The following is a 26,389-nucleotide window of genomic DNA, read 5'->3' on the forward strand; positions in this document are numbered from 1 at the left end:
TCCTAATGCTATCAGACTGATATGAAGAGACAGTTTCTCCGAAAGCAGTTATGTTCGCTGTACTTCGCATTACATACCGTAATGCACTCAGCATTGTGTTTTATTTATGTTACCCCCTAACCCCAGTCCGAATGCGCGCTCTGATCACGGCCTTCCGCTGACAGCCTGCTATTTGGATCTCATGCCTCAGTTTTATTTTTCCTCAGCAAGCAGGCTGTGACCACGTGCTGAACTCCAAAGCAAAGCACGACAGATGTGGAGTGTGCGGTGGAGACAACTCGTCCTGCCGGGCCGTGAGCGGGACCTTCGACGACGCCCAGTATGGTGAGCGCCGGGGAAGCACGTCCGCGTTCGTGCCGCAGAATTAATGAGCTCGTGCTGAACGCCAAGAGCGTCCTTAGGCTTTTGATTAACGCTGAGAGACAAGGTGCGTACAAGGCGATAAGAACATCCCCTGAAAGCCTGAAGTTCTGTAACTATTTCACAATATGCTCACGGACCCAAACTATCCACACGACAATCACATGTTAAACCAGTCAGAGGTACCAACAAACATTCACCCAGGATGCTTAGTTTTTCTCTTTCATGTAACAGGGTTAGCGTTAGCCTGTTGCTACACTACCCTGCTTAAGCACTGGAAAATATTTTCCGAATTTCCCAGAATGCTTTGTTTTTTGCCTTTCATTTGCATGGTTAGCTTTAGCCTCGTCTGGGACAGCAGTGCCGTGAATGGGGCCTAGCTGTGAGAGTCTTGCTCTGCTACCATCTGAGCTAACTCCCCTGTCACACAAGACTTACGGAGAGGCATCTCGGTCAACTGCAATCTGTCTTCTAATTAAGGATCTGAGCAGATCATCCTCCCCTCATCCAACCCGCTGCGTTTTTGGACCCGAAAAGGACGGAAATGACATGTACAGTTACTGTATGGCTAGATGTGAATTGACAACCACATTATCTCTGATTACGATGATGCGCAGGGATCAGAGGCAGGCTAAATGGTTCCAGAAATCAGTCACGTTGATGGTAGCTGTAGTAGCAAGTTTTCTGTACGGGTTAACGTTAAGCTGCTTGACTGGGACAGGCCTGATCCGCAAATGTTTTCTGTGGGATTTTGGAGGGAAAGCGTAGTTTGAAGTGTGCAGTTGCATTAAGTTGCGTAGATTAACGTGGAGATTTCAGACTCATATGGGTTCTTCTGGGCTCACGCTGTGCTCACTGCTTGGCAATTTATTTTTATAATTGTTTCTCAAATCTAACCTCTCTTGAAATGCAATAATTAGTCTCCATGTTGTGATGTGAGAGTCAGCTCTCTCAAATTCACTTCATTCACCTTGATCTTTGTCCAAAAGACTGTAGACTCAAAACGGGGTGAAAAAGTAGGAAAGTACCAAATAAAAATGGGGTATTTCATTTCTATGCGTCTAAAAAGAAGCCATATGTGGTCAGCTTTGAATCGATTGGATTGTGAACAGCAGCTGGTCCAGCCGTGCTGGAAAGCTTGTACCTGATCTCTGAGCTTGTAGGTGTGGCCCTGTAGGGGGGGGCGGGCACATCGAGAGCCTGACCTCCTGTAATTTGAAGGTTATATTAGCGGCCGCTCGCAAACACTGCACTGTGAATATCACACAGCTTGTAGCTTTGTAGAAGGTGGTGATCGATTCATGCCCTGTCAAAAGAATTATGTCTCTGATTTCTCTGTTTCTTAGGGTAGAACTTTGGGTCACTGACAGGTGACAGACATGAGCTGTAACATTTACACTGTCTGCCCCCTAGTGGCCCTTCCTATTTTACTACCACTTCTCCTGTCCTTCCTATTAGGTGGTAAATATGAATAATGGAGAATCATATAATATATGTCACACTGGATTTTTTGGATATCTCAGGCTTTTCCCTCTGTCTTGATAGATGAATGATCTCTGGATTATTCCGAAAGAATGGCTGTTGTAATTCTCGGTGTGCTGCTCTGGGTGCTTTTTTTTTTCTAGGCTATAATATCGTTGTGCGAATCCCTGCCGGGGCCACCAACATCGACATAACGCAAGTCAGTTACTCGGGAAAACCAGAGGATGACAACTACCTTGGTAAGCAGAATTCATACAAAGGGGGTGATCTTGGCCAATGAAATGTTTTGACTCATTGAGTGACAGGGGATGGAGCGCTTGGGGGGCCAATCAGCTTTCAGCAGAGCCAATGTCCCTGTGGTCCCGCCCCCTATGCGTTCCTATGTGTGTGGGGGACCTGTTACAAAACGTGATCGACTAGGGAGTGTCTGATACGTGCCTGATACATAATATTTTTCTAATTTTTAAATTACAGTTTTAAAAATTGTCTGTTTATCCAAACAACATTGCTGATATCATTGCTTTGATAAAAAAAATTATGATTGATTAGTTAAAATAATACATTAAAGCATACCTCTTATATTTCAGTTATGCTTAAATCTGTTTCGTTTTCTTTTTTTCTCCCCCCAAACAGCTTTATCTGACAGCCAGTCCAACTTTATCCTGAACGGGAATTTTGTGGTGGCCATGTTTAAGCGGGAGGTGACGGTCAAGGGGGCCGTCATCGAGTACAGCGGCTCGGACGCCGTAGTGGAGCGCATTAACTGCACCGATAGGATCGAGGAGGAGCTTGTGCTTCAGGTTGGCTCAGGATGGGGTTCTGGGGCTGGAACCTCAGGCGGGGAACCTCAAACCCAAACAGCCAGATAGCTGTGTTTGTTCTGGGCCCAGGTGCTGTGCGTTGGGAACCTGTACAACCCAGACGTGCGATACTCCTACAACATCCCCGTCGAGGAGAGACTGGAGAAGTTTGTCTGGAGCACTTCTGGATCGTGGCAGGACTGCAGCCGGGTTTGTCAGGGTATGGTGGCCACATTGACTTTCATGGCTGATCCATTGGCTCATAAAGCAGGTTCCTCATCTGCCTTTGTGAATGGATGGTATGTTGTCTTAATGCTGTCGGCCATTTTGCCACATCCTGTGACTGAGGAGAACTGGAACGGTGGAACCTAGCAGAGGGGTAAAGCCCAGAGCAGCTGTTACTGCAGTGCATGAGTGCTCTCAGTGGTACCGCTTAGGTGTGAGCCTGTCAGACCAGAGGCTAAAGCTTTACTGTATGGGGAGAACGCAGTCTCATTCAAGGGCTTCACACATCTTGTTGAAGGTTCATGTTCAGCTCATTCAAGGGTTCCACAGGTCTTATTCGAGGTTCACGTTATCACGTTTCCCACTGGGAATCCATTCATGGTTCCCATAGAATTTTTTTCAGGGCTCGTAATTCAAAGTTTATGTAGACCTTATTCAAGGCTCACACGGGCTTAATTTAAACCTCATGCTGGTTACAATTTACATCCTGCCCAGATGAATACAACAATGTAGATCACATATCCTAGTAATCAGCCTAAAATTACTAGAAGGTTTTTTTTTTGTGTACAGGACTGCTTTGTAGACTTTAATGAGCAAAATGTTGTCCAACTTTAACTTTTGGCCCAAAGGTGAGAGGAGACGCAAAGTGATGTGCATACGGAAGAGCGACCACCAGGTGGCATCAGACCAGCGATGTCACCAGCTACCCCAGCCTGACCCCATCAGCGAGCCATGCAACACTCACTGTGAACTCAGGTGAGCGCCACCTAGTGGCCAAAAGTTGTGTCTACCAGGAACACTGAGCCGACGCAGCGTCCAGCTACATCCGTCAGGTCAGAGCGTGTTGATTGTCCGCAGGTGGCACGTGGCAGGCAGAAGCGAGTGCTCAGTGAGGTGCGGCCCGGGTCACCGCACCCTGGACGTCCAGTGCGTAAAATACAGCCGGCTGGCGGAGCGCAGTGAGTGGGCGGAGCCTGTAGCCTGTGGCGAGATGCCCAAGCCGCCCTCGCGGGAACCCTGCCACGGCGACTGCTTGCTGCAGGGCTGGCACTATAGCACTTGGTCCCAGGTGAGGTGGGGGCAGCTCACACAGAAATACCCTCCTGTTATTCCACCCCCAGCAGCAAACCGCAGAACCCATACAGAAAAATTCAAGGACACCGGTATATATTCTACATTTACACGTCTTTCAAGCTTTGCATCTGTCCATCCATCCATCTGTCATCCTTCCAGCCAGGGCCAGCCCAACGCTTATTGGGGCCCAAAGGACAATTTGATTACCATAGTTGTCATTTGTCATCTTCCTTCACCGCGAAGAGAGATTAGTTATGGCTCATGGTTTGGTATACTTCAGTGTGATATGCACTGTGGCGGGGCACACCACATAACACTGTTCTGGTATACTATGGTTTGGTATACTTCACTGCTATATGCACTGTGGCGGGACACACCACATAATACTGTTCTGGTATACTATGGTTTGGTATACTTCAGTGTGATATGCACTGTGGCGGGGCACACCACATAACACTGTTCTGGTACTGTATACTATGGTTTGGTATACTTCACTGCAATATGCACTGTGGCGGGACACACCACATAATACTGTTCTGGTATACTATGGTTTGGTATACTTCACTGCAATATGCACTGTGGCGGGACACACCACATAATACTGTTCTGGTATACTATGGTTTGGTATACTTCACTGCAATATGCACTGTGGCGGGACACACCACATAACACTGTTCTGTTATACTATGGTTTGGTACAGTATACTTCACTGCAATATGCACTGTGGCGGGACACACCACATAATACTGTTCTGGTATACTATGGTTTGGTATACTTCACTCAGATATGCACTGTGGCGGGGCACACCACATAACACTGTTCTGGTATACTATGGTTTGGTATATTTCACTGCAATATGCACTGTGGCGGGACACACCACATAATACTGTTCTGGTATACTATGGTTTGGTATACTTCAGTGTGATATGCACTGTGGCGGGGCACACCACATAATACTGTTCTGGTATACTATGGTTTGGTATACTTCACTGTGATATGCACTGTGGTGGGGCACACCACATAATACTGCACTGTGGCGGGGCACACCACATAATACTGTTCTGGTATACTATGGTTTGGTATACTTCACTGCGATATGCACTGTGGTGGGGCACACCACATAATACTTTTCTGGTATACTATGGTTTGGTATACTTCACTGCGATATGCACTGTGGTGGGGCACACCACATAATACTGTTCTGGTATACTATGGTTTGGTATACTTCAGTGCGATATGCACTGTAGCGGAGCACACCACATAATACTTTTCTGGTATACTATGGTTTGGTATACTTCAGTGTGATATGCACTGTGGTGGGGCACACCACATAATACTTTTCTGGTATACTATGGTTTGGTATACTTCAGTGCTATGCCTCTGACTGCTGCTGCCTCTGAAATTCGCATTTTCGTCTCAGTGCTCCAAAACTTGTGGCCGCGGCACAAGAACCCGAGAGTCATACTGCATGAGCAGCCTGGGCCGCCGGCTATCTGACAGTGAGTGTGCCAGCCTCCCCCGCCACAGCGCCGAGACCTGTGCCGACACAGCCTGCCCCGAGTGGGCGTCCGGCGAGTGGACCGAAGTGAGACCACCGTCCCTCCTTGACCTCCTCACATCCCCACGTGTGCTGCTCCTCCCTTGCTCACCCCGGTTCTCTCATCTCCACCTCAGTGTCTGGTGACCTGTGGAAAGGGCTCGAGGCACCGAGAGGTCTTCTGCCGCATGGGTGAGGAGACGCTCAACGAGCAGCTCTGTGACCCAGACACCAAGCCCCCGGCAGTGGGAGTCTGCCAACTCCCCGAATGCGCGTCCTGGCAAGTGGGAGCCTGGGGCATGGTAAGTCAGCCCTTATAGCTAGGGTCATGTCATGTTGTGATAATGCGCTATACAAAAATAAATTTGTTGTTGTTGTTGTTGTTGTTTCGTGTTGTGTGGGATTCAGAGTAGGATGGATGGGTCTGGGCAGCACCTGGAATAGTAAGGTTTGGGTTGGGGTGGATTAGCCACAGAACCAATAGACGAGCCGGGTTTAGGGAAGAGTGGGTTCAACCAGAAGACCTGTGGAAGTTTTGGGTCTGCAGTAGGGTAGAGAACAATAGAGGATCCATGGAAATGATCTGGCAAAGGGTGAATAAACTAGAGAACCCATGAAAAGTGTGGTTTAGGGACGGGTGGTTTCAGCCTATGAACCTATGGAAGATTCTGGTCTGCAGTAGGATGGATAAAGGTAGAGGATTCATGGAGGAGGAGGGTCTGCGATAAACTGTGAATGAGGTGGGGGACTTAAGCAGAGTTTATACCAGGGAATACGGTAATCCTCATAGCGGCTTTATTAACTGCGTTAACATGCCTTATCCATTCAAGCCTGTTATTGTTACTGTGGTGAAATGCTAATTTAAAATATTTCCTAAGGCAGCTTGCAGTTATAATTTGTTATTCAGTGTTATTTAAACAAATCTGAGGTCATGCATTATCCTGTTATTATTTATCTACAAATCCATGAGATGGGGGTTAGGGTTCGCTTTTTAGGAGCCCCTGTGCCGTGATGCACATCTGTAATATATGACTGATCTTTGGCTGTCGCTTTCTTGATGTCCTCATGGGGGCGCTCTCCCATTGCAGTGCACTGTGACCTGTGGCCATGGCTACCAGATGCGGGCGGTGCGCTGCGTGTCGGGGACCTACGGAGAGACACTGGATGACTGGGAGTGCAACGCCGCCTCCAGACCCAGGGACAATCAGGTGATCATGTGTTCCAAACCCCGACCCCATCTGACAGGATAGCACCTCTGTAATATTGTTACCCCGATGACCCTGATCAGCACTATGGACGTCTAACAGCTGCAGCATGTTGTCTGACCTCTCCAGATGAGGACGGAGATCTTATAGCTCCAATGGAGGATGGAGATCTTATAGCTCCAATGGAGGATGGAGATCTTATAGCTAGAGTGGAGGGTGGAGGTCTTATAGCCCCACTGGAAGATGGGGGTCTTATAGCTAGAGTGGAGGGTGGAGGTCTTATAGCCCCACTGGAAGATGGGGGTCTTATAGCTAGAGTGGAGGGTGGAGGTCTTATAGCCCCACTGGAAGATGGGGGTCTTATAGCTAGAGTGGAGGGTGGAGGTCTTATAGCCCCACTGGAAGATGGGGGTCTTATAGCTAGAGTGGAGGGTGGAGGTCTTATAGCCCCACTGGAAGATGGGGGTCTTATAGCTAGAGTGGAGGGTGGAGGTCTTATAGCCCCACTGGAAGATGGGGGTCTTATAGCTAGGGTGGAGGGTGGAGGTCTTATAGCCCCACTGGAGGATGGAGATCTTATAGCTTGAGTGGAGGGTGGAAGTCTAGTAGCTCCAGTGCAGGGTTAAGGTCTCATAACTCCAGTGGAGGGTGGAGGTCTTATAGCCGCACTGGAAGATGGGGGTCTTATAGCTAGAGTGGAGGGTGGAGGTCTTATAGCCCCACTGGAAGATGGAGGTCTTATAGCTAGAGTGGAGAGTGGAGGTCTTATAGCCCCACTGGAAGATGGAGGTCTTATAGCTAGGGTGGAGGGTGGAGGTCTTATAGCCCCACTGGAAGATGGGGGTCTTGTAGCTAGAGTGGAGGGTGGAGGTCTTATAGTCCCACTGGAAGATGGGGGTCTTGTAGCTAGAGTGGAGGGTGGAGGTCTTATAGCCCCACTGGAAGATGGGGGTCTTGTAGCTAGAGTGGAGGGTGGAGGTCTTATAGCCCCACTGGAAGATGGGGGTCTTGTAGCTAGAGTGGAGGGTGAAGGTCTTATAGCCCCACTGGAAGATGGGGGTCTTGTAGCTAGAGTGGAGGGTGGAGGTCTTATAGTCCCAATGGAGGACGGAGGTCCTTTAACTTAAAGTGTTTATGCATGTTTTGATCTATGACCCTCTTGGTTGTACCAGGACTGTGAGCTGGTGGCCTGCCCCCGTGCCCCCCCGACACTCAGCACCGATCACCCTGCAGACCACGGCACCCACTCCACCCAGTGGAGATACGGATCCTGGACGACGGTGAGGCCTGTTATACCAGATCAGGGATCATCTTCCCCATCCTCTGAACCTGATCTAGTAATAATAATTAAATGACCAGACTGATCTAGGACCAGTAACTGCAGCCATGTTGTATCTGCACCAGTGAGGGCATAGAAGTCCCCCGTCATGACATTGTGTGTGCGTGCATCCCAGTGTTCGGTGTCCTGTGGGAGGGGTACGAGGGCTCGCTACGTCAGCTGTCGGGACACCCACGGTGGCGTCGCAGATGAGGCCTACTGTGCACATTTGCCCCGTCCCCCAGAATCCTCTACGTGCTTCCAACCGTGCGGCCAGTGGCGGGCAGGAGACTGGTCCCCGGTACGTTACCCAAGTCGCCAGGTTTGGGTTTCAGTCTTTATCCACAGTGTCTGGTTTTCAGTTCAATCAGCATATATTTGTTTTTTTCCCCCCCATTAGTGTTCAGTAACCTGTGGTGCTGGGCAGACGACCAGGCAAGTGGTCTGCAGTACCTACCACCACCAGGTGGGGGCAGAGGTCTGTGACCCAGACGAACGTCCAACTGCAGAGCAGGAGTGCGTCACGGTGCCTTGTCAGTCTGTCTATCGCCCCGGCAACCAGCCCCAGTTGCCCAACACGGACTACCCCTACGAGCCAGGCAGTCACCCTGGGCACAGCAGTTGGAATGTACCATCTGCGAACAACCAATGGAGGACGGGGCCCTGGGGGGGGGTGAGTATTCCCTTTTCCTGTCCCGTGGAGCCCCCGCACCCCCTTCGGTCTGTGACGCTCTCTCTCGCCCGGCCTGCAGTGCTCCAGCACGTGCGCCGGGGGCTTCCAGCGGAGGGTGGTGGTCTGTCAGGATCTGGAGGGCCAGCCATCATGGAGCTGCGAGGAGAGAGTGAAGCCAGCTGAGACGAAGAGCTGCACGCCGGGCCCCTGTCCGCAGTGGGACTACGGAGTCTGGGGCGAGGTGAGCGTCCAATGAACAGCCAGTCACATGATTCCATGTGGCCACACCCATCTATTCCAGGAACACCTGCTTTTAATCCATCTGTCTCTGTTTTAGCTGGGTTAGTCACCTTATAATAAAAGGGCTTGAGGTAATATGCTGTAAATGTAATACATATCAGATATTGCATCGACTAAGAGAAGTGTTCAACATGTCAAAATTTTCTTAATTTTAGACTCTTCAAAATAGCCCCCTTTTGCTTCGATGACTGCCGACTCTTGGCATTCTCTCAGCCAGCTTCCAGATGTAGTCACCTGAAATGCTTCTCCAACAGTCCTAAAGGAGTTTACACAAGTTGACTGGGCACAAGTTTACTACCTAACACATCCCAAACCAGCTGTATGGGGTTTGGGTGGGGGGTGGGGGGGGGGGGTACACAAGTAGAATAGCCTGAAAAACAAAAAATTGTATTATTACAGAAATAAATGCACTATGTTGCCCAAAGTATTGGGACACCTGCCTTTACACACACATGAACTTTAATGACATCCCATTCTTAATACATAGACTTTAATATGGAGTTGGTCCACCCTTTGCAGCTATAACTGCTTCAACTTTTCTGGGAAGACTGTCCACAAGGTTTAGGAGAGTGTTTATGGGAATTTTCTTCCAGGAAAGCATTTGTGATGTCAGGCACTGATGTTGGAGGAGAAGGCCTGGCTCGCAGTCTCCGCTATAATTCACCCCAAAGGTGTTCAGTTGGGTTGAGGTCAGGGCTCTGTGCAGACCAGTCAAGGTCCTCCACACCAGACTCGGTCATCCATGTCCTTATGAACTTTGCTTTGTGTACTGGTGCACAGTCATGTTGGAACAGGAAGGGGCCATCCCCAAACTGTTCCCACAAAGTTGGGAGCATGAAATTGTCCAAAATGGCTTCGAATGCTGCAGCATTAAGAGTTCCTTTCACTGGAACTAAGGGGCCAAACCCAACCCCTGAAAAACAACCCCACACCATAATTCCCCCTCCACCAAACTTTACACTTTGCACAATGCAGTCTCCTGGCAACCACCAAAACCCATTGGAGGGGTGTCCCAATACTATTGTCAATATAGTGTATTTAAAGATAGTAATATTAATAAATCAGTAGATAGTATATGTGCAAAAGTACAGAATGATCTTAATATTGCATTTTCTAATTGGAAAAGTTTTATTAGGTTCTTGCTTTGGTAGATGTATAGCTTTGGCTTGTACCTGGGCGTTCACTGGATGCTCAGCTCAGCTGTCCTAATGCCTAGTTGACTCCTCGACAGCCATATCGCTTTGTTGTCTGCTTTAGTTCCACAATACTTTGAAAAATGTAAATGCAGGTGATTGTACTGGCCAATGAGAACGGAGAGTTAAGAAATGCAACCGAAGTGGGCACCCAATGGAAATGGCTTAAATGGGGCCTTGTTTCTGCAGTGCACGCAGTCGTGTGGTGGCGGGAGCAGGACGCGCCTCGTGGTCTGCCAGGGCTCCAGCGGGCAGAGACTGGACGAGCGAAACTGCGATGAGCAGCAGCGCCCCCTGGATGCGGAGCTGTGCAACACGCAGTCCTGCCCCGGGGCCGCATCCTGGCTCCGGCACCCGTGGAAACCGGTACGGTAGCCCTCCCGTTCAACTCCTGCACCCACCTGCCATCGACTTGTTTCTCGGTGCATGTTGGGTACGTCGTCGTCACGGCGACGGCGGGACCGTCCACACCGGTCCGTGGTGCTGTGGTGCGTCCGGACTCGTGCTGAGGGCCGGGATCGTACCTCACAGAAGCCCCCGCAGACAGCCTGGCCTGGGGGGGCTCAGCACTTAACCAGACCCTCCAGACAAATGTAAACCTATGATAGAGGTCTTTCATTTCAATCAAAACTATAAGTATTTGTATTTATTTTTATTTTTAATACTTTGTATCGCTACACATAGGAGAGGTTTTAACGATACTTATGGAACATTAACTATCCTGTTTGTGATCTCAAGCTGTAATGATGGGACACAGTGTACATTTGTCTGTAAGAAGGTCATTCAAAGGTCATTCAAAGGTCATTTGGTGCTCAGACAGCTGTCTGTCTGGCTCCATGTTTCACATCTTGTGCCTGTACAGCCTTTTCGTTTTAGACGTAGTCTCATGACATTTACACTGTCGCATTTGAGTGTCACTTGTCACTTTTGGTACTCCATGGTCGTTCACTTTTGCATCTTCCTGTCAGTTTGTACAGCGGAAACGATTTTAACAGTCAGCTGCAAAGGCTTCAGCTTCAGGATGTTTTATTGACCGTGTGCTAGAGCTGCGTCAGAATGCCGACATGTTCAGTCACACCCAGTACAAAGAATGAACGATGGCACATAAATAACGAAAAAAACAACAGGCGGTGATGTTTTTCTTCAAAGTTGTTCTTAATTTGTTTTTAAGACATTTAAATGTGAATGATGGGGATGGTCGTGTACTGAACTTCTAAGACTCAGATTTAATTTTAAAAGCTGTTTTCAGTCCACAAAACAGCTGTTGTGTTGTAAGCCTGAAGATTGGCCTCGTTATACATCAATTAGGTGCTTTCTTTCAGTTTAACTTCGCAATATTCTTGGTTGCTAGAGGTGCAAGTTTTAAGTCAAATTTTAAGTTATCCAGTAACTTGAAAGAAAAAAATGCAGAAAATTAGATTAATTTATGCCCAAGAATAATAATATTTTGGTTTTTAGGTTAACTCATTTTCCGTTAAATTATTGCTGGTATATCCCAAAGGCAGCCTTAGCTGGAAGGTCTTTGTTTGAGGTGCTCCTACACATTCTGCTTCATGCTCATCGTTCGGGGGGGGGGGGGGGGGGGTTACAGTGACCTGGGCAATGCCTTTGGCTCCAGCAGCGCAGTGTGCCAGCAGTGGTGTTTACCGTACCACCACTCAAACCTGCAGGGCCCCCTGTTGGCTATAAACAGCCACTACACTAGGCAAAGTGGGTGGGGGGGGGGGGTTGATGCACAGTGACTTTTTTTGTGGGGCCCTAGAAACAAAAACCCACCCCAGAACATCGCAGAACATCGAGGTCCCCTGGAGCCAGATCCGGGAAAGCTTCTGTGTTTATAGCGAGACGCAGCACTGAGCAAAGTGCGAGAGAGGAGGCTCGAGTTAGCCAGGCTTAAACCCGATCGTTTTAAAACATAACAATGTACAAAGAGTAATTAATTTCACTCAGCCCTGGTTAGCTAGCATTCCGATTGAAATAAATACCACCAAAAATCCAGCATAAACAATGCGGATCCCCAAGTATGGGCAAATGTTTTTTTTGGAAGTCTGATTCCTTTGCCATTGATAAATCTGCTTCGTCAGTGTGAGACTCCGTGTGCTTTTCTGGCACAGTAATGCCACCTTATTTGTGTTCTCCTGGTGATGTTTTTATTTCCCTTATTGATCTGTTTTGTGTTATGTGACATTACATATACATTTAAACTCCTAAGATATTATGAAACTAGAGCTACTGGTGAGTTTGATCACTCTTACTGGTTCATATGTCTCACCTGGCCGCTGTCACTCCAGGCTCATCTATGTCTCCTGTGGTGTCTGACCCAAACAGCCCCCCCCCCCCCCACCCCCCTCCAAATCTGCATTTATACCCATAATGCCTCAGCGTCAGTGTAACATTCAAAAATAACAGTGTTGAATGTAATTAATTTTAAAATCTGTGTCTGCATATTTATTTTGTGCACATATATGTTGAAACCGCTGTTGCCATTGAAAACAATTAAAGAATCACATTTGTCCATTACCTGCATATTTCATCTGTTTGGAATAACTGTGTGATTTGAGCTTTGCTGGTGGCAGATTAAAAGATAATGCGAAATAAACCGGGGGGGGGGGGGTGGTCCTGAAAGTGTGTCTCTGAGAAGGGGGGGGGGGATGGGGGAGTAGTCCTCAGAATGGGCAGCTTTTATCCTCGAGTTTTGAAAGCGGTTGAGTGAACAGGACCCGCTCTGAAACGAATATGGCGCTCTGTGTTTACAAAACGTCTCCTGCCTTTTAAAAATTTTTATTCATAGCAGAAAAAAAGGTCTGTACGTTTATTCAAACCAAATATGACAGGTTAATTTGAATAATTGAATTGAAGCTTTACTGTAAAATCACTTTCTGTAAGATTTAACTAAATCTGCAGATATTTGTCGATAGAAAAGCCGGATTCGTGAGCAATAGGGGTCGTTGGGGAAAACAAACCTGAAAAATATACTGTATTATATTTACACTTCAGCTCTGCATAAACTCACTGGAGACCTTCGATTTACGCTGGATTATAATGGTGTGTTTCAAAAGATTACATAAACATCCAAAATCCAAACCATGCTGCAGCCCATGTGTCGCTGCCTTTATTGCTCGCATGTGGAAATAAATACATTTCAGCTCAGTGAGCCAAAGCGATCATGTAATTGAAACCAAGCCGGGTGTATTCGGCTAATCAATGTTGACAGGAAGTTGGATTTAAGGAGGCCGGTTTTATGGCGGATGTCTCGAGATGAGATGCATGCTGGGGGATGTGGGGGCCACCGTCGCTTTGGCAGCGGTCCACATCTGGGCGGCGGGGGCCTGAAATAAATATTTTTTGAATCGTGTGGAGAGAGAAGCCATCAGACTGTCTGAGGAAATCTGAAGCAGGGAATTTGGCCATCGAGGGGGCAGGCGGGTCTGGAGGGGTGGGGGGCAGTGACAGTGAACCTTTCGGGCCAACGAAGTTGGCGGCTGCTTAGAGCGCCACCTTCTGAGAGGGCACCGACATAGCAAGAGGATTCCAGTTTGTGATGGGCAGTGCTCATTGGGTGACTGAAATTCACCACCCCAGTCCTGCAGTTAGAGCTACTTACAGTTAAACCACTTTGACTGTGTTGAATCACCTATCATCATTAGTTGTTTAATGTATAAATAGTTATTAAGCAAATAGCTCATAAAATTATGAGGCATCTATACCTCTTCACTTTGTGCCTCTAAATTGCCCTTAATCAGGGGGCTTTCAAATGACTCGTCTACATAAGAACAATAAATGGTGGGTAATAGAACTAAGGGATGAGGTGATATGCGCGTCTTAAATATTATTTAGGCTTAGAAAGAAAGATTGGTTTGTTTTGGCTAGCACTGTGGCTTCAGCTTTGGGGGTTCGAATCCCGCCTCCTCTGTGTGTTTGGCTAGCACTGTGGCCTCACACCTCCAAGGTGGGGGTTCGAATCCCGCCTCCTCTGTGTGTTTGGCTAGCACTGTGGCCTCACACCTCCAAGGTGGGGGTTCGAATCCCGCCTCCTCTGTGTGTTTGGCTAGCACTGTGACCTCAGACCTCCAAGGTGGGGGTTCGAATCCCGCCTCCTCTGTGTGTTTGGCTAGCACTGTGGCCTCACACCTCCAAGGTGGAGGTTCGAATCCCACCTCCTCTGTGTGTTTGGGTAGCACTGAGGCCAAACATCTCCAGGTTTGGGGGTTCAAATCCCACCCCCTCTGTGTGTTTGGCTAGCACTGTGGCCTCACACCTCCAAGGTGGGGGTTCGAATCCCGCCTCCTCTGTGTGTTTGGCTAGCACTGTGGCCTCACACCTCCAAGGTGGAGGTTCGAATCCCACCTTCTCTGTGTGTTTGGGTAGCACTGAGGCCAAACATCTCCAGGATTGGGGGTTCGAATCCCGCGTCCTCTATGTGTTTGGCTAGCAATGTGGCCTCACATATCCAAGATGGGGGTTTGAATTCCACCTCCTCTTCATGTTTTGGGCAGCACTGTGGCCTCACATCTCCAAGGTTCGAATCCTGCCTCTGTGTTTTTGTGCATGTTCTCCTTGTGTTGTGCAGATTTCATCCTGCCATGCAGAGCCATGTGTTCAGGCTAATCAGCATCCCTAAGTTGCCTGTAGTTTGTGGGTGTGCATGTGCCCTGGACCCTAACCCCCACCCCTCAGTTTGTGGTTAAAAGGTTTTTCATGTTTTTTTTTCCCCAGTTCAGGGTAGAGTTAGGAATCTTGTACTACATTAAGATGACAGTTCCCCAGTGAAAATTAGAAGCATGCATGCGTGTGTGTGCGCGTGCATGCATGTGTGTGCGTGCATGCGTGTGTGTGCCTGTATGCATGTGTGTTTGAGCAGGGAAACCTACAAACTGTGCTAGATTCAGGCCCTCCAGGAGAGGAACTGGGGAACCCTGTCTTAGGGCATGTGTTCAACTCTGGACCTCGATTCCAAATCCAGGCCATGTTTTCAGTTCTCCCAGGTAGTTAGTTTAATAATTACTGATTCTGATTGGTCAGAAGTTTCACACCTGACTGACAGGTAAAGGAAGGCTGGAAAACCAGCAGTGCTCGGACCTCGAGGACCGTGAGTTGAATAACCCTGCCCTAGACCCTGGATGAGAAGGTACTAGACAGAAAAGGATGTTTAAAGTTTTTCTGGTACCCAGGGTGATTCTTGTAAGGTTGGAGGGCACACGTGGGGCCGAAATTTATATAGAGGGACTAACCTTATCATTAGCCAATGATATGTTTTAAATTGGTGAGTGACAGGGGAGGGGGGCGCTCCGGGGACCAATCGGCTTTCAGCTGGGGCTGGTGCCCCTGGGGTCCCCTGAATCTTGGCTGCCAATTGAATAGCCCGACCAGTGGTAGAGCCTCCAACGACACTTTATTTTACCATTTCCTGTAACAACAGATTTCCGTATCTGAATTTGGATTGGTCTGTTTTGTCTGTTCAAAATTTTATTGATATGTCTCCCTTTAATACCTTACCAAACAGCGGCAGAGCCAAAAATGTATCCCTGACAACAACTATAGGCATTAATTAACTATCGTAATCACTGTTGCTCATATAGGTAAAAATTAATCAGTATATTGTCGCATAAAATATTTAATAAAATGCTAGGCTGTTATTTATTAGTCACTAATTAATATTAGGAATCCATTTAATAGCAGCAGAGAACCAAATTCTTGTCATTTGTTGTACCCTTGTATGTATCTTATTCTGTTTAAAGTATGACGTGAATATTATTGTGTAGTACTGTGCAAAAAACACAGTTTAACATAAGAATATATATATATATTCTTATGTTAAACTGTGTTTATATATATGTGTGTGTGTTTGTGTGTGTGTATTAAAAGTAACACAGTAAAACCTAACCATAATTTCTTCTTTTCTTCAAATACTGACTGATATCTCTAAGCACCGCTTCAGTTCCCAAACCTCTCCTCGGGGGTGGGGGCACCCCAGCCATTCCGTGCATTTGACCAATTTTAACAAAGGCCCAATTAATTAATCAAATTAAATCATTAAAAAAATGAGGTATAGATTAGCCATACAGGGTGCGCTACTGGATGATACAAACATACATGTGTGAGCTGGACGGTGGCTGTACATACAGGAGTGACTTTGGGAGAGACTTTGAAAAGGTCAAGATGACACACTTTGACTGACATAATGGCAGAATTATACACGAAAATAAGATCTTTTAAACATCATTCTCTATGAATGCCTATGCATTTTGCACAGTTACACATATTACTTATGTATTATGACCTAAATGTACATCAAAGAGCCAAAGGTCTTTCTTATGATTTAGCTTTTAACTCACCTGTGCTACATTAGACTTGTTTGATCTTGTCCACTTACCACCCAAAGACCAAATACAGGCGTGATATTTGTCCCGCTCTGTCGCCTCTCTCAGCTGAAAATGACGGTCCTCTCCACGCATTCATCTCCGCTTCCTGTAGTGTGTCACACTTCCTGTTCTTGCTGTGTGTTTGATCCTGGTTGTCAGGAGCCTCATTCTTCACTCTACCTACTCTCACTTCACTTCTGGAGAACTATCAAAGGCCGTCATTGCTGCAGTGATGAGGCCATTCGCTCCGGCCCTGACTTACCGCGCTGGAGCCTCTAATCCTTGTGTGTCTGCTGTGCGCATCCTCCTGCTTCTCATTTAGCCCCTTTGATCTCATCATTAGCCAGGTGCAGGTCTGTTTCCTTTGTATCACGCTGTACATGTTTATGATGGAAATTGCGTTTGAAGATTTACTGTTCTTTACACTTAAATTGGGGTAAATTGTCCTGTTGTATGCTGCAGATTTTGGGGTTTGTGCTGGAAAAGACTGGAACGGTCGTAAAATGATGTGGCCCTTCAAATGGGACCCATGTGCTCACTCTGCATGACATGTAGGGCTTACCTGGGGGTCAGACAGGGGTCACGACGTCCACTTCTGCTGCGCTGCAGCCGCAGGTTCTCCAGAATTCCCCTGATGTGAATGGGGCCACACATGTGCTTTTTGTCAGGATTTTAGGAGAGCGAGAGCAAATCCTTTATTTATTCAGCTCATTAATCAGGGACAGATGGACTCTGGATCTTAGATGCTACAATGCAGTAAATCATCATATAGACCGAGTGGGAATTTTGACATTTATAACATTTTACACAGCAATGATTAGTTTTGAATATACATCAGTCTGGATAAATTTGTTGCCAGCCTTGAAAAAGGACAACAGGACGTGTCAGAGTGTGGATTTGGAGGTTAGGAAGTAAATATATTTATAATGAAGAACAGATTCATTTCATTGTAATAATTAGCAGGCCTGTGTAAGTGTCCCATCTGTTTATCAACACTTTTGTGCATCTCTCTAAGTTCTTCATTCTAAAATCACTTTGCTATACTGCTTATTCTCTGATGTATTTAGTTTATGCTTTGATCTAAAGCAGCTTACATTAGAGGGAAGGGTCATAATTTATGTACGCTCCCTGGGATTCGAACACAGCCTGTGGCGTTAGCACAATGCTCTGCTTGTTGCACTACAAGAGCTGAGATCTAGGCGCACTTACTTTGTCACTGGTGAGAGCCAAGTTACTGACTTTCTTTAGTTACCTGTCAGCTTTTGTGGAGTTCCTGGAGTACAGTAAGGGATACTCTCTTGATTAATGGCTTGAGATAAATATTTTTCTGCATGTGTTGGTAGAACAAAATGCCTCCTTGAGTGAGTACCCTAAAACAAGCATCACCTGGTAGTATGTCTGTTTGAGTGCAAAGTAGATGTCCAGATTTTCCAGATTATTTGGAGTAGCCTGGGAAACAAGCATTGATACAGATTATCCATCTTTCCAATCATCTTCCAACCTCCTGGTTAATGTTTCCGTCTGGAAGCCTGGGGCTTGGGGCATGTACCAGGGAGCACAGGACACAAAGCTGGGGTACATCCTGGGCGGGATGCCAGTCCATCACAGGACACACACAGTTATACACCACAGGGTAATCCAATGGCACCCGTTATCTTAACAGCACGTCTTTGAGCGTGGAAGGACACTGTAGTTCCAGTGGCGAATCTGCACAGCAAATGGAGATCCGACACACACTCACAGACACAGCAGAAGGGGGCTTACAGAGACATGGAGGTCATTCGTCTTTGCAGGGATTTTCAGTTAGCATGTGTTCTCCAGATTTTTGACGGTGAAAATGGAGATTTAAGATGGAGGGAAGCAATCAAACTAGGGGAATATGGACTAGGCTTTCCTAGAAATGATGTTTCTAAGAAATGTCCCTTGGGGAAAACTTCCTGTTACCTCGTAGTCAAAGCTGAGTAAAAACTGTCTTGGGTCAGAGATATAATGCCTGTTCCAAGGGACAGAATGTGACAGTCATGCTTTAACAGCACATTAATGAAAGGCGCTGGTGGAGTACCGCGCTCTTACCAGGGGTTTCCTGATCACACACGCAGGGTGCTGAAGAACCCTGATTTGCTTTTCTCTTCCTGTGAACGTGGTATCAAGAGACTAAATGTGTATTTTACACTGAATATTAAAATTATCGACTTTGTACTTGCACTGTCTTTGCTACGTTTTTTTAAAGTTTGACACAGCACCACTTCAGGTACAGGTATGTGTAAAGATACCGCGAGTATCTGTTTACCTGAGGCAGGACTGTCTGGCAGACTTACTCCATGGAGTATTCTGGTCTTCTGCTAGAAGAGACCATGATGAATGTGTCCTTTCTGCCGCGTTGCTAGCATAGCGAGGCACAGCTGTTTACACGCGTGGCTGATTTCACACGGGAACTAAGGTGTGTAAACATGAATGGCATTTAAAACACTTAAGTCCGATTGTTGTAACTCTGGCTATAGCCCTGTAACACAATACATCCTCTCCACAGATTACGATGGGGTTACGTTCCGATAAACCTTTCGTAAGGCAAAAATGAATTTTAATACAGTATACCTAACAAATATCATAGCCTAGCCTACCTTAAACATCAGTAAGTCCATGGGCATAATTTTGCCAGTTGTGCTGCATTAGTGTGAATACGACAGATATCTATTTTCTATTTTACTGCAGTTAGGTTTGATGCAGTTCCAGCATTCGTGACACTGTTCACATTTAAATGCATACAATAATATTAAGATTGACCACTTGATTCTGAATAGGAAAAACAGCACAGCCGTCATTTAGTTCGTAGCATGTTTAAATATCTCTCGCATCAGCACTTCTCAGTGTAGGAAATTTCAAATGGTACCTTTTGGGATGCTGGTCAGCAGCTGGTCCGGCGTGGGACGTGTGTGGGGTCGGCAGGCTGAGCTCAGAGCTCAGGACACAAGGCGCGGGAATCAGGGTGACCCCAGGGCCGTGAACGAGGATTCCCAGCTTGTGTGCCGCCGGGGAGAGGCTGATCGCTCCAGCTCCTGTTAGACGTCTATCCCCAGCCCTGGCTGAGGAACATCTGACAGGAGGAGATCGTGGACTGGCTGGGGGGAGGGTGGCCTTCCTAGAGAACCCCTCCCCGCCCCCTGCTGATTTGCTGATTTTAGCCTGTGGAACGCATGCCAGTCATATGGCCACAATTTGTTTGCCCCCCCCCCAAACCATCTGTACGGAGGCTTCGTGTTTCTTGTCCGCCTGACACATCGGGAGTGAAGCCTTATCGTCAGCCTTACTGAAGGATACTCTGCTTATCTGGTCCTGGATCAGTCTCTCAGGGTCGCTTTGATGTTAAAAACATGCCGACTATGGGGTGTGTTTAAGATGCCTGCATAATTACTGCCTCCACGAGACACACAGCGGACCCCCAAAGCACCAGCGGCTGCGTGGCAGGAAACTCTGGGGGCCCTTCCCGGGGAAGCTGATTGGGGCCCCTGGGGGGGGGCTATTAATCGGCACTCATTTTCAGCCATTCGCTTGTCAAAACAGGAAAACAAACATTTCAAATTAAAAATCTTAATGTTGGCTACACCATCTGTTGCTCAACCAAATCAGTGTTTCACCTGGGCTGCTTCTACACGGACCTTTTATATTGCATTTTAGCCTGAGATTTTACATAGAGATGATAGTTTACGTGCAATAAAATCTGTCGGCAATCCAGTCAAAGCAGTTCTGTATGGAATGAGAGCAGAAGCATTTCTTCATGTTCTTGCCACATCTGGACAGCATTTCGGTGGAACGACGATATATTATTTTTATCATCTTGGTTCAAAAATACAGAAACTAAATTGGGCTCTGAGCATACAAATTGCTGGGGTTTTATAACACTGTGTTCTGATGCAGTTAGTATGTAGATTTTGGAGAGACCAGGAGAGTGGGAATCTCGATATGTTGTCTGACATGCTCTCTGCACCCCGTGTGAAGGAATCAGAAGAAGCTTTTGCATTTATTGAAACCAGATTCTGTGCGAAGGTATTTTTCATCTTTCATAGAGGGGGTTTCCTAAACTTGCTCACTGGGTCTCTTAATGGGATCGATAGGTTACTGCAGACGGGCTGTTCTGTGCTAAACATACACAATACTGCTTCCTCGTCGCTTAACAGGATTGCATGTATTTTACACCTTCTGTTTATATACTGATGATTGTTTTTGTGTATATGCTGGTGATTGTTATAGCAATAATGAAAGCCCAAGTTATATATTTATTTGTGAAATGTATTAAGACTGGGGACAATAATAGAAAAGCCTTATAAAGATTTTATGAAGAGTTATTGAATTTGTAAATTAACAATCCAGTTACAATAATCCAGTTGGGTCTCCGAACACACAACTGCACGCCTTCTTAAGATGGCCAGTGACAATATGTGCTTCCAAGTTTCAAATAGCCACACTCATGACCACATGCTGCAGGACGGCCGACGGTGATTCAGCAGGTGTCATGCAGGGCATCCCCACTGCACGGCGCCAAATCTAACAAAGCGTACTTACACTGGATTAGTGTAATGACATCCAGATACAACACAAATATGTTTGTGCCACCTTCACACACAACATACATCATATAAACAAACGGGAAATTAGAATCACAGGAATCAGAAAACCTGATTCATCCCGTTCGTCATCACTGTATTCATGGTGAAGATATACAAAGCCTCCCATCTCAGAAGGCAGATCTGTTGGCCCCCACCTCTGGGGAGCTGGTTGAAAATCTCCAAACCCATAAATCACAAGCAGTTACTAGTATGGCCAGCAGTATTAAAATGATACATTTTTTATTCATCGTATTTCTGTGCCATGCTTAATTTGGACAGGCTGCTTGGGGAGGTCTGGGAATTGGAATGAACGTTCCGGTTTTGTGATCCCTGCCACCCGCAGTGCTCTGCGAGCTGCGGCAGAGGGACCAAGCAGCGTGACGTGGCCTGCCTGGACGAGAGGCAGACGGAGGTGCCGGCAGAGCGGTGCGCCCATCAGCCGCGCCCTCGCACCCAGAAGGCCTGCCGGGCACAGAGGTGCCCCAGCTGGAAGGCCAACCGCTGGGCTGTGGTACGTAGAAGCCGTTTGGTGCTTTATGCTAACTGAAGCGCCTTTAACTGATGTCCTTATAGCTTGGTAACTGAACGACAGGCATGTTTTGCTGTTTGAAGAAGCCGTCGTGACCAGCACATGCTTGTTGTTGAGGTGACCCCTGAAGATCTTAGGCTCTGAGCAGAATCTCTCCTGAAGTCACTCCAGTATTTGCAGCAGCCACTCAATTCACCCGTGTGTTTTTGACTCTACCACTACCTCACTCAGTACCTCATTGACTTCCATCCATCCATCATTTGTAACCACTTGTTTTATGCCTTGTTGTGGAGCTGTGGAGCCTATCACCGAAGCTACGGGCACAAGGCAGGGAACAACCCAAGATGAGGCACCAGCCCATCACAGAGCACACACACCATTTACAGTACCTCATTGGGTTATTTAACTAATTAAATGAGTTAATTGTGTTTTTTTCTGAGCAAATGCATACTCTATAAATACCCTGAAACATTTTGTTTGACTGACTAAGGCTTTTGCACAGTCCTGTATGTTTGTTTTTTTTTAGAAAGCAGGATCAGACAGTCCCGGGTGCAATTGGGGGTTAAAGGTCACTGTGCCAACACAGCACCCCCTACTGACCCAACAGCAGCGGTGGGGCTCAAATAGCCATAGATCATGAAGTGCTTCACCGTTGCAGTCCCTGGACAGGAGGTCCTACTGATTTGCAATAATACTGTAAGAGCCAATCCCTTGTGGCAACACACATGGCTTTAACTATCATCATAAAACTGCAACCGCAATGAATATCGGAGTTTAATATGAAGTTCCACTGGATGCAGAAATCTTGCCATCTCGGTTCTCCCCTTGGCCCACTGTGGCTTTGCACGTCCAGGGAGGGGCCCAGCCGGGGTCTGGAAACAATCGGCCCACCCTGCATACCAGTATAATCCATGAAATCCATGACTGGAGCGTGAAGGCATGTTTTACATCCCAACATCCTGACAACTGCAGGAACCTCATAACTTGGAGTCTCAGCAAATTGGGAGCCCCTCCCCTGTCCGCCCAGGAAGGGGGGCGTACAGGGTAGAGGGACATGCGTGGGTGGGGGGGTCAGATCAGCTTGTAGGCCTTTCAGTGTCACAAGGATCCTATCTTGAGTTCTATGCTCACAGATGGACCTGCTGCAGCTACTGATGCTGTACCTTCAGTTCTGTGCTCACAGATGAACATGCTGCAGCTACTGATGCCGTACCTTCAGTTCTGTGCTCACAGATGAACATGCTGCAGCTACTGATGCTGTACCTTCAGTTCTGTGCTCACAGATGAACATGCTGCAGCTACTGATGCCGTACCTTCAGTTCTGTGCTCACAGATGGACCTGCTGCAGCTACTGATGCTGTACCTTCAGTTCTGTGATCACAGATGAACGTGCTGCAGCTACTGATGCCGTACCTTCAGTTCTGTGCTCACAGATGAACATGCTGCAGCTACTGATGCTGTACCTTCAGTTCTGTGCTCACAGATGGACCTGCTGCAGCTACTGATGCTGTACCTTCAGTTCTGTGCTCACAGATGGACCTGCTGCAGCTACTGATGCTGTACCTTCAGTTCTGTGCTCACAGATGGACCTGCTGCAGCTACTGATGCTGTACCTTCAGTTCTGTGCTCACAGATAGACCTGCTGCAGCTACTGATGCTGGAGTGATCCTGTAGTTCAACAAGAGCACTGCGCTAACAATGCAGCCCTGTTTGGAATTCCAGTGAATGACTTTTCATAACGGTTTAATTCCATCTGCACCGATCGCTCTGTGCATCACCTGCACATAACAAATGGAATAACTGCCTTGCACAGGCTTTTTAAACCACTGCTCTTCCACTGTAAGCTGGTTACAGTCAAACCCACTATCTGTCTGTCTGTCTGTCTGTCTGTCTCTCATGTGTTTTGTGTTGTCTGATGTGTAAAGGCTGGTTCATACTTCTCCGCACACATACTACCGGACGTGTACGCTGAAATGTCTATGACATGTTTGAAGTAATTGTGCACCTCCGCAAATGAACGCCTGCTACACTCCATATTTGTGTTCGTGCAGCTATGGTCACACTGGGCATGATCAATTCACCAGCGTCCTCTTTAAACATCAGCATGGATGCTTTCGACGAGCGCTGGGGCAGTTTGCAAACCCTACAGACTATTTGCAAGGTAATAAAACTATTACATACATGCAAATACATGTGTATGTGAGTGCGGACTTAACTGGAATTGGAAGTCTCACTTCAGCCAGCTGACCAAATTTGGCAACCCGGTGAGCTGCCTCTCTGAACACAGAGAAACAGACACAAACATCACAGCTGTGGTACGTGTACAGGAAATATCAGAATAATAATATATATTATTATTTTATTATTAATAATACAAAAAAAATATATATAAATAGAACACGTGCGCATGAGCAAATATGCGGCTTGAGCAGAGAACACATTTCTGTGTACGCATATGCAGAGTGTGGAGGACGATTTAAAGTCTCGGGCAAACGCTGTTTTGTTTCATCGAATGGCAGTAAAGTTTGACTTGACAAGTACAGTGACAGTCAAAGTTGCCTTTTCCTTAAGGTCACTGTCCACCCAGCATGGGAGAGCCTCATGTCAGTGACTGTTTCGCAAGCCTCTTCCCAGTTAGCCAGCCACACACGCCCGGCTTCTCCACACCCCGGGGCTGAGAGCTTCTCGCATAAAACCACATGCATCGGGCTCCTTGCTTTCACAGCTCACGCATATGTGGCCGGTATGATGAGCGGTAGAGAGATCTGACGCCCCAATTAAAAAAAAAAGAACTTCAAGACCTTCCTGGGCTTATATTGCAGTTCGCTCCATTCTAGAAATTCTGCCAAGTCTCTGCGTGCCGCATGAAGATAAAAGACAAGCTGTTTCTGCACATTCGTCTCCTCTTTTTGTGTAGGTTTCGGCTCGAGGTCAGATAACATCCGCTTCTCTTAGTAGTACAAAAAAAAAATAAGGGAAGAAGAAGAAAATCCACCTGTGAAGTAGCAGATGTACAGTGTGTGCCGTGATGCCGCAGTCTCCCTCACAGACTCTTCACACGTCGGGCACGAATTTCACACTGAAATCCTTTGTTGTCATGGTTTAAACGTGACTACTTTATCATGATGGGTAAATTGAAAGATGTTCAAAAAGATGAACCACTTGATAATTTTTTTTTCCCCTCCCCGTGGTCTAGATCTTAAGTGAACTTTATCTCTTAAGAAGTTCCTGGTATGTGAATGCATCAAAGCATTTGGTACATTAACAGGAGCCAACTGGCCAGCTAGATGAGATTAGTTAGTGATATGGCAAAAGTAGGATTTCTTTCTAATTCATGCCAGTGTCCGTAGTGTGGTCATCTCAGCCAATGAAAATGTACGGCCATCTCAGCCAATCAGAAGCCAGGCTCCGTCCTACATGTATTGAGTGGTAGAATTGACCCATTTCCTTATGTTCGGTTCTCAGTGTTCTGTGAGCTGTGGAGCAGGGCTCCAGGCCCGGGAGGTCTACTGCAGGCTGAGGGGCACAGGACGTGTCCAGGAAGATCTGTGTGACCCTCTAACAAGGCCCCCCAGCACCCAGCCGTGCCTCAGCTCAGGCTGCCCTCACCACACCTGGGTGGTCCACGAGTGGCAGGAGGTGAGTAGGGCCCGGCCCACATGTGGATTGTTTTGTTCACTCTGCCCCCTCCTGGCTTCAAATGGTAGCGGATCTTCAGGAGAGTAGGTCTCCATCTGCAGGGCTTAGCCATGCTTTCCTGCAAAACTCTGCCAAGCAGATGCTCCCAGAATTCCTGAAATACACTGTGACCCAATGTAGGGGAAAATCCGCCCTTCAAAGCACAAAAAGCCTAATATGGTCCAAGCACTCAACATGCCATCGAGTGCTGTCATCTTAGCAGGTGTTTTACCTTCCAACGAACCACAACAAAAAAGGCCCTTTAAACTCCAACAGACGCATGCGAGTGTGCTGTTAATGACAGGTTCAGGGGATTTAACTAGAACGTTTGACGGTGTTTTGGTTTGCTGAGGTGCTTGAGGTTTTTATGATGTCATCAGTGTGCGACGGTGAGGTCTGGTGTCAGTTTTTGATTTTCATCTTGTGCCTGAAATGCTGGGTGGAAACGGTTTCCACAGAACTGATGCAAGACATGAAAAGAAGACAGTATTTCTTTTCTACTCACTTCCCTTTGAATCCTGTATTTGGGAGTTTGCCTGCATGGTCTGAGTCCGGGGCGTGTTGAGTTCTGCTGATATCCAGCAGTATCGCTCTCAGGCGTGTAACAGGAGGTAGCAGAGCTACATGAGGGATTGGCTGGCTGTGGTGCAACACTGCCCCCTCTAGCCGGTTCCTGGTTCTGCATTTTTAAACGTATAATGGTGTTGCATCTCGGTATTTTGTTGTAAGTTAGTAGGTGGGGGTGTGTCTTATCAGGCACCCATGTGACCTCCAGTGTCACTGTGGGGGAGGGTGAATTTCTGTGCACGTGGGTGATTTAACCCTACGATAATGCCTCCTGTTCTCTCGTCCCTGCAGTGCAATGTCACCTGTGGCTTGGGTTCAACGAGCAGGGAGGTGCTGTGTATAGACCAGGCTGGGAGGTCTGCTCACTACAGCCTCTGTGACCTGGGTTCCAAACCCGTGCAGCACCAGCTCTGCCAGCGGGAACCTTGCCAGTACACGTGGAGGACAGGAGACTGGTCTGAGGTGGGTCCTGCACTTTCCCA

The 26,389-nt window shown here is 47.2% G+C and overlaps 1 protein-coding gene across 3 annotated transcripts in view; it reads left to right on the plus strand.

Annotated features, from left to right (window-relative positions):
• The window catches only part of LOC111833323 (A disintegrin and metalloproteinase with thrombospondin motifs 20-like), a 64,999-nt gene that overhangs the window by 31,452 nt on the left and 7,158 nt on the right, over nucleotides 1-26,389 (plus strand). For all 3 annotated transcript variants that reach the window (XM_072700538.1, XM_072700554.1, XM_072700583.1), the window contains 17 exons: nucleotides 207-324; nucleotides 1,986-2,081; nucleotides 2,476-2,642; nucleotides 2,733-2,862; nucleotides 3,497-3,623; nucleotides 3,726-3,936; nucleotides 5,362-5,526; nucleotides 5,616-5,780; nucleotides 6,567-6,686; nucleotides 7,856-7,963; nucleotides 8,138-8,302; nucleotides 8,402-8,674; nucleotides 8,754-8,915; nucleotides 10,357-10,533; nucleotides 21,477-21,644; nucleotides 25,128-25,301; nucleotides 26,199-26,369. In XM_072700538.1, coding sequence (XP_072556639.1) covers nucleotides 207-324; nucleotides 1,986-2,081; nucleotides 2,476-2,642; nucleotides 2,733-2,862; nucleotides 3,497-3,623; nucleotides 3,726-3,936; nucleotides 5,362-5,526; nucleotides 5,616-5,780; nucleotides 6,567-6,686; nucleotides 7,856-7,963; nucleotides 8,138-8,302; nucleotides 8,402-8,674; nucleotides 8,754-8,915; nucleotides 10,357-10,533; nucleotides 21,477-21,644; nucleotides 25,128-25,301; nucleotides 26,199-26,369 — 2,697 coding nt within the window. The remainder of the gene's footprint in view (nucleotides 1-206; nucleotides 325-1,985; nucleotides 2,082-2,475; nucleotides 2,643-2,732; nucleotides 2,863-3,496; nucleotides 3,624-3,725; nucleotides 3,937-5,361; nucleotides 5,527-5,615; nucleotides 5,781-6,566; nucleotides 6,687-7,855; nucleotides 7,964-8,137; nucleotides 8,303-8,401; nucleotides 8,675-8,753; nucleotides 8,916-10,356; nucleotides 10,534-21,476; nucleotides 21,645-25,127; nucleotides 25,302-26,198; nucleotides 26,370-26,389) is intronic.

The sequence above is a fragment of the Paramormyrops kingsleyae genome, chromosome 1 (genome assembly GCF_048594095.1).
Source record: "Paramormyrops kingsleyae isolate MSU_618 chromosome 1, PKINGS_0.4, whole genome shotgun sequence".
NCBI lineage: Eukaryota > Metazoa > Chordata > Actinopteri > Osteoglossiformes > Mormyridae > Paramormyrops > Paramormyrops kingsleyae.